The sequence below is a fragment of the Balaenoptera physalus genome (genome assembly GCF_965194825.1).
Source record: "Balaenoptera physalus genome assembly, chromosome: 12".
NCBI lineage: Eukaryota > Metazoa > Chordata > Mammalia > Artiodactyla > Balaenopteridae > Balaenoptera > Balaenoptera physalus.
The window spans coordinates 74229806-74242053 of NC_138897.1; the positions used below are offsets into that span (position 1 = coordinate 74229806).

The 12248-nt window shown below is 36.7% G+C and overlaps 1 protein-coding gene across 2 annotated transcripts in view; it reads right to left on the reverse strand.

Moving 5' to 3' along the window:
- Positions 1 to 12248, reverse strand: part of TTC28 (tetratricopeptide repeat domain 28) — a 582221-nt gene that overhangs the window by 291242 nt on the left and 278731 nt on the right. For both annotated transcript variants that reach the window (XM_082416383.1, XM_082416382.1), the window contains exon 3: positions 195 to 342. In XM_082416383.1, the coding sequence (XP_082272509.1) occupies positions 195 to 342 (148 nt within the window). The remainder of the gene's footprint in view (positions 1 to 194; positions 343 to 12248) is intronic.

Sequence of the window (12248 nt, forward strand, 5' to 3'; positions counted from 1 at the left end):
GCCTTACCACCATCCCATTGTGCCTCATTAATGTCACCTATTGACAGTGATTCCTGGTCTTCCTTGGTCTAAAATATCCAATCTTAGCTAATTTCATAACCTAGCCATTCTCAATGCCTGAGTCTAAAGTCTTCAAAGGCTAGAAATGTTCTAATGTAAATTAGTGTTGGACCAAATACTTTCATCATATTTACCTCTCATGGGAGATTTCATGGCTGCTTCTACCATCCCCACCAGAAGCTGGAGACTCTTGGGGTCCTGAGCCAGCCCAGATGCAAAGGCTGCCAGGGCATCGGCATGACGTCCAAGGTACTGGAGGGCAACACCCTGTCGGAAGTATGCCTGGAAATAAAGAAAAGATAATGCATGTTTTACTTATACACAATGCTCCACCAAGGCTGATGAGGATTGTTGATTAGAACAACAGGTCGGCAGAACTAAAATTGAGGTGGTCCTGGTTCAAAAACCTAGCAAAGTGTTTATAATCAAATCTGATTTCTCTGAACATCATAAAATGTAAGCATACTTCTCTCAGGCAAATTACGTTTAAAACTTTCATTATTTTCCCTTCTAGAACACATTGATTTTATCACATTCTTTGGTATTTATTCACATAGTACTTTTACTTTTTTTTGATGATTTTTAAAATCTTTTATCCCAACTTTAATAGCATAAGCTCCTCAAGGACAGGGGTTTGGAGATTTCTTTACATCTCACCAAAGTATCTGGTATAGCGCAAGACAAATGAGAGATATTCAAATTCCACTTATTTTATACTTCTCCTCATTAATTAAAGAGATAAATCAATATGTGATTAGTATTAAGATAACTGTAATAATGAGTAACACAACATGGTTACATTTAATGTGGTGTTTCAGACATAATATTTTAAAACTATTATTAAAAATACGTGGGCTTCCCTGGTGGCACAGTGGTTGAGAGTCTGCCTGCCAATGCAGGGGACACGGGTTCGAGCCCTGATCTGGGAAGATCTCACATGCCACGGAGCAGCTAGGCCCGTGAGCCACAACTACTGAGCCTGCACGTCTGGAGCCTGTGCTCCGCAACAAGAGAGGCCGCGACAGTGAGAGGCCTGCGCACCGCGATGAAGAGTGGCCCCCGCTCGCCGCAACTAGAGAAAGCCCTTGCACAGCAACGAAGACCCAACACAGCCAAAAAAAATAAAATAAATAAATTTTTAAAATACGTGTGCTTTGCTTAGAAACAGAATAAGATTGCTGTCCTTTGTATTGTTTAATTGGATTGGTTTAAAAAACTAGTATTATCAACTGTGAATATAAGGAAACAACCCTCCTTCCAGCTAATTGCAGAAAGGGCTGGAAAATTAATAAAATATTTAAACTTCAGAATGATCTTAAGAATGTGTAGTTTGTTTTTGAACACAGAGTAAAAACAAGTAAATGATCAATATGTTACCAGTATTTAACCAGCAAAGGACCTTGTACCTGATTAAATAACACATAAAACTGACATATTAATGCATTCATTGCTTATATGACATCTGCTTCTAAAATACTTGGCCTCCTACTTAGCTTAAATACTTTTACGATACTCTATGTTTGTAACACAAACATAACTTTTTCAGTCCAGTATACTTTGTAATTGTAACAAATTGTATTCATGGAATATAAATGAAGTTTCAAACAACTACTCAATAAAGTTAATACATAATTTTATAATTTTATATTATGCACACATACAGAGTGAAAGAGAGCACCTTTCATGTTTATAAAACATATTTACTTATTTCATTTTTATAACTACACTTTGAGGTAATGTAAGATAGGCAATACTATTCAGTGTTTCTATTAAGAAACAATCCATAAACAGAATGAACACTCAAATTATTATGGGCTATTCAGACTTCTATTAGTTTAAACTACTAGCAGCTGTTAAAACTCAGACTCCAGTAAGACAATAACCTGTAAATGCACTTTCATTACTAATTCATAAGATCACTTCCTTTCACTGGACTCAGCCACTTTTTAATCTTTAATGTCTTTATACACATTTTTCACCACCCTTTTCATTTCACATTTTAGGTGATTTCTATAATCCAAGAGGCAATATGTACCACATTCCAACTAAAATTAACTATAGTTTACATAATTCTATAAATTCTATATTAAAGCTAAACTTAAAAAATGTATTTATATATATGTGTGTGTGTGTATATATATATATATATACACCAAATATCTGTAAACTCTATTATTTATGGAGAGAGACAAAATGTGTCTGTAGTAATGATTTCAGGTACATATTTTAAGAACCACAAAAATCTACTGTGGTAATCATTTCACAGTATATGTAAGTCAAATCATTATGCTGTACACCTGAAACTAATACAGTGCTGTAAAGTCAATTAAATCTCAATAAAACTGGAGGAAAACCACAAAAATTTAAATTAGTCTCAATGAATTTTGATAATTTCTTGCATGTTTAAAGCAAAGCATTATCGTTCATTACTTCACTGAGAGAATAACTGATTTTTCCATCTGCCAAATGAAATCACCGAAAAGTATGACATCCACTCCCCATGTATCCACTCCCTAGTAGGTAGGCAAAGTTCAGCATTAATGGCAAGTTATGGTGTCAAATACACAAAAGAGTTAAAGAAGGGCACGCATGTTTTGTTTTCTTAGGACACTCATAAATTAGATGAAAAAAGGTATGACTGGATCATGCTGCCCATAGTCTCGGCTTCCTTTCTTCAGAAGATTTTGAAAAGAGATATAGGTGAGAAGGTTCCAAGGTCTCCCTTGATCCTCCCTTATGTCCTTCCAGAATCCCCAGCACAACTTTATAAGATTTTCTCAGTTAAAAGCTTAGAGTTGCATTCTTGTCAAGATAGCATAATGAGTCAAGCTCTGACACATCCCTGCACCTAATTTACAAAGTGGGGCTCTCCCAACTTACTCCCATGAAATATTAATTGCATGTATGAATAGCTGTTGAATAAAAATTAGTTATCTATACTTCTGTGAGAGATTTGCCACTATGGAGTTCAAGTTGATGATGATAAAACCTAGATTATGGGTTACTGTGATAGAATAAAAAGAATTCAGCACAGTGCCTGACATAGAGTAAATACTTAATAAAGTGAGCTATTTTGATTATTAGTTAATGAGAAAATAATCATAACAAGAAAACATAATTACAGACTAAGAGAATATAAGGAGAGTCCAATAAATATTGAAAATATTTCATTATTCAATATAATATTATCCAATTCCTATCACTGCTTTATTCACTCCTCCCCCTTGCCCCATATAAGACTGCTGTCAACTGGGAAATTCACAGCTGTAAGGCTCCCAGACAAAATCTGAACAACCTGACTAAAAGAAATTGGTACTAACAGGTCTTGGGAGATGTAGCAGCCACCCAGAGGATTCTCCGCCAGCCTCTTCCAAAGCAAAGTTCAAGAAGTGCTGAGTTTCACAGCTGTTTACTATAACTTCAAGAAGATTGATGTGACCTAATTTTTCTCTTACTATCACAGGTTTCATAGGAAGCAGCGTCATCTGAGAAAGGGGCAAATTTGGGTCACTTAGGACTGAGGAGAGGCAGTATATGTGCAGCACACCAAGGAAAAGTGGGGCCTATGAGGAAACGTTGAACACTTGGTGCCCAGCCAAGATAACATACCCCCTGCCTCAGCACTCCCCATGCATATACCCACATTCTGGTCACTGGTTATGTAGCAGATGGAGAAGGGAAGGCAATATGGACCGACTATTGAGAGCACCTAAACCCTGAGAACAATGGTTTTAACCTGAAGCTTTAGCCAAGAAGAAAGACTTAGGGTTAAGACTCTGCGCTTCCAATGCAAGGGGCACGGGTTCGATCCCTGGTTGGGGAACTAAGATTCCACATACCACGCAACTAAGATGCCACATGCCATGCAGGGCAGCCAAAGGAAAAAAAAAAAAGACTTATAGGGAGCTAGTTAATACACTGGACTAAAGGGGGAATGCCTAGATTTTAAAGTGTTGCAGAGTCATTCATATATTTTTTTGTTGTTCACCACAAAGAACTTTCAGTGTTTATTCCACACATGCTACTTAATCTCACAAAAAACAGAAATACAAGTAGGTTACAAGTATAAGTTTTCATTCCTTCCATCCTGCCTTCAATTAACATTCTCTAAAAATCTACAGCACCAGTCACTGTGATGTGTACCACAGGGCTTGTACCCTCAAGTGCTCACAGTCTAGAGGGGAAGAATATAAAAAGCTATAAATGTCTTGACTGCTACCTACAGTAACTGTTTACTAATAGTTAGGGTTTGTAACATTTTAGCAGAAATAAAAATGTAACTAATCTCCAAAGTATTTATGCCCTTTTGTTAAAATTGTTAGTATTTGGTCTTTAATAAGTGGACATTCTTCTCATCTCAGAGAGTTTGCTATAGACTAAATGTTTGTGTCCCTACAAAATTAATATGTTGAAACCTAATCCCCAGTGTGATGGTATTTGGAGATAGGGCTTTTGGGAGGTGATTAGGTAATGAGAGCGGAGCCCTCACGAGTGGGATTAGTGCCCTTATAAAAGTGACTCCAGAGAGCTCCCTCTTCCCTTCTACCACATGAGAACAGGCACAGCAAGAAGACAGCCATCTATTCACCAGGAAGTGGGCCCTCACCAGACACCAAATCTGCCATCACCTTGATCTTGGACTTCCCAGCCTCCAGAACTGTGAAAAATAAATGTTATTTAAGCCACCCAGTCTACGGTGTTTTGCTATTGCAGTCCAAACAGACTACGACACGGTTAAAGTAAAAACACTCAAAGACTAAACATGGGAAACAGTAAGCCATTCACCCTTTAAGTACCCCTGGAAGCAATGAAGGACCTTTAAGTCTTTTCTTTCAACATTTTATTACTGGGTTCCCAATTCTAAGTCATCACTGAACCCAATAATAACCTAAACTTCCTACTCTCCCATGGCTCAAATGAGTAATGAGGTAAATACCTATGCTCATAGGTACACATGTATATTTATAACATAAAATACAGAACAAATGTATATAATATGTAATGATATATAAAATTAAGGACTTCCTTGGTGGCACAGAGGTTAAGAATCCGCCTGTCAATGCAGGGGACACGTGTTCCAGCCCTGGTCCAGGAAGATCCCACATGCCATGGAGCAACTAAGCCTGTGCGCCACAACTACTGAGGCTGTGCTCTAGAGCCCGCGAGCCACAACTACTGAGCCTGCGTGCCACAACTACTGAAGCCTGCGTGCCTAGAGCCCGTGCTCCGCAACAAGAGAAGCCACCGCAATGAGAAGCCTGCGCACCGCAACGAAGAGTAACCCCCGCTCACCACAACTAGAGAAAGTTCATGCACAGCAACAAAGACCCAAAGCAGCCAAAAATAAATTAATTTTTTAAAAAATTAAGTGTTTACTTATATGTACAATACAATCTATTACTTAGTTCAAGTGCTCCCAAATATTCTGCCTTTGATTTAATCTGTACTTTGTTATACTTTAATGTTCCTAACCTGTCTTTCACTGTTTGAATTTGAACTTTTTTACATCTTCTGAAGAATAAATATCTCTAACTATAACCTGCTAGCCAATCCAATCATACCATCTGCTACCACATCATCACCATCTTTGTCAACAATGTTTGTAAATTACATAACTATTTTACTGACTTTTCCCTTATTATTTTATTTAAAAATGAGTAGAGATTGGGAAAATAGAAATGCTGATTCTAGTTTTTAAAAAGCAGCAGCATTAATCTATAATTTAACCACAACTGGGTCAAAAATGAAAATGATTACAAGGTGCCAAAAGCAGAAAAGCTTTAACATCACTGGATGAACACAGAACAGCTAACTATGCTCATTTTTGATGGAAAAGATAAAATTAGAGGATATATATATTAAAAAATGATTCTTAAAAGGAAAGATATGATTTGAGATTTTATTTTTCAGTTCTCTAGGAATTAACACTCCCCACACACTGAACATGTCAATCTCTTGTTTAAGATTTGTGTATTTGATATTCCACATATTTGACTTTCATATACTTTTTCAGGAATGCATCATACAGGAAAATAAGACTGCTTGTATTACTTAAAACATATCCATCGTACAAGTCAAATGTACATAAACACATATTACCCACTATAAAATTTATAACATATTACAAATTATACATTATGTCACATTAAAGTATGACATATAAAAATGAAGGGACAGAACCCATGTCCTCAGTAAGTTTCCACTGTCTCGCATGAAATAGGCACTTATATGGATACATAAGCACAAATTATTTTTGTAATATATTTTGTTATGTATGTTCATTTAGAACAAGGGAGAAATTAATAGAACTTTCTACAATGATGGAACTGTTCTTTGTACTGTCTAATAACATTAGCCTCTGGCCAGCCACATGTGGCCATTGAGCACTTGAAATATGGCTAGTGTGACCAAGAAACTAAATTTTAAATTCCCTTTCATTTTAATTAATTAAATTTAAATAGCCACAACTGGCTAGTAGCTACTGTATTGGACAGTGCAGCTCTAGAGTTTGGTCTTCCTTTAACAACAAACTTCCAAACACAAAGTGAAAGGGTATATACTAAACAAATAAAAATAATTACTACAAAAGCTTTGAACTGAAGCTATGTGACTTACTCCCAGGGCACCTGTTGCAGAAGAGAAAGGACTCATAAGGCTGACGTTAGAATCCTATCCCAGTTGCTTTTTAGCTGTGTGCCTTTAGCCAAGGCACTTAACTTCACCCAAATTCATGTGCCATTTCCACTTACAGAGAGGATGATAAGGATGACCTCAAAGGGTTGTAACAATGATTGCTACCTGATACCACGTATGATATATGAAGAGTGGGTACATTTTAAAAAATTGAAGTGAATTTCTCACTATTCACTCTCAGTTTGGCATTTGCTATTTAATCAGGTGGCTGATCTGCTTTACCAGCTTGCAGAATAGAAATTACTTTTGGTAAAGTGGGTGAGGGGCTGACAAAAATTAGGCATAAAACAAAAATTAATGATCTTAATGATAACCTTCAGTCATTAAGGAAATAGTTAACTTATGTTTGGCAACTTCCATTTCAAAAGCCTATAAAGTAGGTAATACGTTTAAGGGAAATTTTAAATCAAAATTGCTTTTAAAAATGTTTACACTTTTGGGGACTTCCCTGGCAGTCCAGTGGTTAAGACTTCACCTTCCAATGCAGGGGCTGCGGGTTCGATCCCTGGTCGGGGAGCTAAGATCCCACATGCCTCAGGGCCAACAAAACCAAAACATAAAACAGAAGCAATATTGTAACAAATACAATAAAGACTTTAAAAAATGGTCCACATCAAAAAAATCTTTAAAAAAAAATGTTTACACTTTTGGCAGTTGATTGGGTAGGCTTCAATTATCTAGTAAATTTGTTATTTGGGAAAAACATCATATGCAGGTTAAATAAAGTCCTTTGGCCTAGGTGGAAAAGAAGAAAGAGGTGGCAAAAATAGATGACCAAAAATCTGTCTGTAGAAACATGAAAAAGTCCTTCCTCTCAGAGACTTTACCCTGATCACCGATTATTAGAATTACTACAAGGTGTTCTGAGGCCCAAGCCTGACACCTATTTTAGAATTAACAAGAGCCCAGTCTTACCATATCAGTCTTGCCACTATAAATTATCATAACTTTTAGTGCACAGATGTTTTATTTTCCAAAACCCTTTCTAGCTATCATTTGTTGAACCTCTATTCTGTTAGCTGTTTTCCGTAGTTTATCACTAACTGTTTTCCATAGTTTATCACTAACTGTTTTCCATAGTTTATCACTAACGCTCACAATATTCTGCAAGAAGCTCTTATGACAACTATTACACAAAAGAGGTGGTTATGAAACTTGCCCCTGCTGCCAAAAACTCTTTCCACTATCCCACACTACCTCTTTGATAAAAGAATTAATGGTGTGCAATTAACCTCTAAATCAAGCTTTTTGTTTGGGAATTCTTATACTTGCAAAATTCAACCTATGGAGGCAGAAATGAAGGAAAATCAGAAATGACACAGAAAATTTATGAACATGAATATTTAATCTCTATTCCATTAGCAACCGTTGATTGTAGAACAATTTTTAATGAATTGAATGGAAGGAAAATTCATTTCATTAACCTTTCATATAAATGTATTATTATTGAACTAAACAGACCACTGTACTTGCAACTCAGTTCGATGTTAATTAGATTACAAGCATGAGGCTTTAAATCAAAGAGAAACAAAAGGAGCCATCAGAAAGCTTCTCAGCCAACACTTGTTTGTTTGCTGGCTAAAATGGATTTTTACCTGCAATACAATTTGCTATGCTTCTTTTATTTTCTGACATTTTCAAGTGGATTTTCTTTTGCTTCTATTTGCTGATACTTTATATTAAAAATAAAAATAAATAAAACCTTGAGAATCAGCAAAGAACACATTCTTCACGTAGCAATGTTTTACCTGCTCAGCTGGGAGTAATCATTCCTATCTCTCCAGAAAACTATGCTTCTATTTTTTACTAGTCTGTCTTATTGTATGCTGAAAGTACATGCAAGAGATTGAAGGCTATTTTAGAAAACACCATTATTTAGTTTGCAACCCAGAGTCAGAGACCCAAATGGCCTAAACGTAATGTTCTAACCAAATTTGCAGCTGCAAATTGTTTTTCTCTTCAACATGGCTTTTGGTGCATTGAATATCAATTTCTAAAAGAAATCTGCTCTCAATCATAATTGTTTCATATCATATCAACTTTTTTCCCCAAAATTAGTTTTAAACTAATTATATCAAAAGTGTTAAAGTAACAAGTTTATGGGAAAATCATATTTTGAAAAGAAACCAGAAATCTGATAAGCAGTTAAAGATGAAATGACAACCAGGAGTTAAATAACTAAGTAGGTGTCAATTTCTAGCACTGGAGGAATTCCCAGTGTTAAAGTTTATGTCAAATTATAAGATGTGTCTACCATCATCTGGAGTTTCCCTTTTAAGCTTTAAAAGTAAACAACGAAAGAAGTTTGAAGTCCCCTAGAGTAATGGTTCTGAACTGCCCATATCTTGTGCCTTCACTCCACGGGTGTGGCACAGGAGGAGTGTAAAGTCATGCCAAGAAGAAAACCAGGGAATTTTCTGAACAATCGTCAAGAAATCATCTGGCTTCAGCATGAGTTCTGTGCCCATGCCCTACCAACCCTCCCTCTACCCCAGAACGCAGAGCATGTGTGCCTTCACACATATAGACTGATCCTGGGGAAAGTGCTAAAACCAGAAGCAAAACGGAAAAAAAAAATAATGGTAGGCAGAGAGAATTACGAAAAACACTGACGCCAACAATGTGGGAATTAAAGGATTCACTAACTATTGAAAAAAACACTTGGTATCTCACCTACCATAATGTAACTCTACCCAAACCATGCTAGATTAATCGGAATCCACTTCCACCAGAAAGCAGTCTATTAAAAATTATTGCCATATGTGCTGTATATTAGGATACAGCAGTTCTACATAAGGCTTCCCTGAGCAGATGAAATACCACCATCAGTGGCTCACTCCCTGATCTTTCTGATCTGATAGCTGATAGTTGATAACTCTTGCTTTTCTCATCAAATTATAATTCAAATGGGAGTCCACAGCATTATACCATGGAGAAGGTCAAAGTCATACAATAACATAACATATCTCCTGAAACGTCAAATCTATTTGAAGTTTCTGGGAGAGAATCTTTTTAATTAATAAACTTTGTTTTTAGAGCAGTTCTAGATTCACCACAAAACTGAGTGAAAAGTACAGAGAACTCCCATATAGCCACTGTTCTGACACATGCATAACTTCCTGCACCACAGTGGTACTTTCTTATAATCAATGGAGAATTATTTGTACATGAAAATTATAGAAGAAAATAAAAGAGTTCACACAATTTTTAAAAACATAAATAAATACCCATCTCCATTCCATCTATAGCCCCAATCCTTGGAATAGTACCTCTCTTCTGACTTTTTAGGTATTTGGGAAAGCAAAGTTTCAGAAGTGCTGCCTAAACCACTGATAGCCTTCACCTTTGTCAATTGCTAGCTCACACAAAGAGTCTCCAGAAAAGAATATGTATTGGGGAGAGGGACATGACAGGGTGACATGAGCAAGTGGTAAAAGCAGGGCTGAAAGGCAAGAATATATGCCCAAAAAAACTTACACAAATATTTCACACATGCTTTTCTAAACAATAAACTTCACAGTCTTCCTCTTTCCCCTTCCTATATTAGGTAATCTTTCTACACTGGCACATGTGTTAAGGTGCCACACATCAAAATGAAAAACAAGAAAAAGGAGAATGTCTGCCCCTCAATACCTACCAGCACAAAAACATAACAATACACTTTATATCTTTTCAAAAGAGAAGGGGTTCCATTTCTAGGCAAGATAGAGTAAGCATCCAATCTCTCCCACTGAATACAACCACATCCTGGAAAGACTTCATGGAAGAGCTCTCTGTAAATGGTAGCAGATGAATTGAGGAAGGAGAGCAGAATTCAAAGCAGTACCAAATCAGCAGTGGGTTTTCTGTTGCTCTGTTTATTCTTCCCATCTGGTATCACCCATCTTGGATTCAAAAGCAGCTCAAAATGAGGAAGTACTCATTGGTGCAAACAGAAAGCTCTCCAAGTAAAGTCCTCTTCTTCTGGTCAGAGAAGCAAAAAAGAGAACTCCCAAGGGTCAGAAAGAGTGGAGAAATCACATTTTTAAAATCCTCTTTCCATTCTTTCCCAGTCCACACCCCAGGCAAACCAACAGTGCCAAGGACAGTAACAGCAGTAGCTGCCGGGCAGGCATATAAAATTCTGAGGAAGAGGACCCTCATCACAGGAGCTGTGGTCCCCAGAGTTCAAGATGAGTCCTAATGCTTTTTTTTCTCTCTCTCTCTGCCCTCTCACTACTTGATGCCTCATAAAGGCATGATTATAGGACATGCATGGCAGAGCAGGGAAACTAAAGCCCTAGTTTTGGCTAGAGGATGGGAAGGGAGCAGAGCAGCCAGAGAGCTGGAAAGTGTTGGGGAATTTTTGAAAAGACATAGGAGGGAGCTTATGAGAGATCCCATAAAGAGGTGTTTGGATCTGACCTTAAGTAGCATACCAAGGCTTTGAGAACTAAACTACAGAACAGACTACCACCTGGTTCTCAAACTGGCCACTGGGTGGTGCATACAAAAGAAAGGTCCCAGTAGAACTATAAAAACTCTGAAAACTTAACGGACTTTGGAACCAAAGTCCACAAAACATGGGCTGAGACTTATAGCCTGAACCTAACCAGGTAAATTGTCTATTAAAACAAACTATATTCTTCTTAAAATGTAAACAAGATGCAATGAATAATACCAAAGCATTCAGGATATAAGCAAAATTACTTGGCCTATGAAGAACCAAAAAAATCTCTACTCACAAGGAAATAAGGCAGTAAGCAGATGCCAACTCTGAAATGATGCAGAAATTAAAATAATCAGGCAACTATTATATCCATGCTGCAAGAAGGGCAAATAGTCTTGTGAAAAATGGAAAGACAGACATTCCCAGCAAAGAAATAAAAGATATAAAGAAAAACCAAATAAAAATTTTTAAACATAAAAATACAATAACTAAAGTGAAATATTTAGGAATGGGCTCAATAGCAGAACTTTGATTACAGAGAAAAGAATCAGTGAATTTAGAGATAGACCAAAAGAAATTACCCAATCTGAACAACAGAGAGAAAAATAATTGAAAACCAAAAATATTCAGAGCCTCAGGAATATGTTGGGCAATAACAAAAGCTTTAATATTCATGTCATTGGTATCCCAGTAGGAGACGATAAGAAATGTGGAGCAGGAAAAAAAAAAACTTGAAGAAATGATTTAAAATTTCCCACAATATGTGAGACACAAACCTTCAGATTCAAAGTCGGCAAACCCCAAATAGGATTAACCCAAAGAAATCCATGCCTAGAAGCATCATAATCAAAATACTGAAAACTAAAAGCAAAGAAAAATATCTTGAAAGCAGTCCGAGAAAAATGCCATATTATTTGCAGGGAAATAACATTTCAAATGACTGCAGACTTCTCATCAGAAACCATGGAGGCCAGAAAGCAGCAGAAAGACATTTTTTAAAGGGCTGAAAGAAAAGAAATGTAAACCTGGAATTCTATAATACTTCAGGAAAACATCCTCCAAGAAT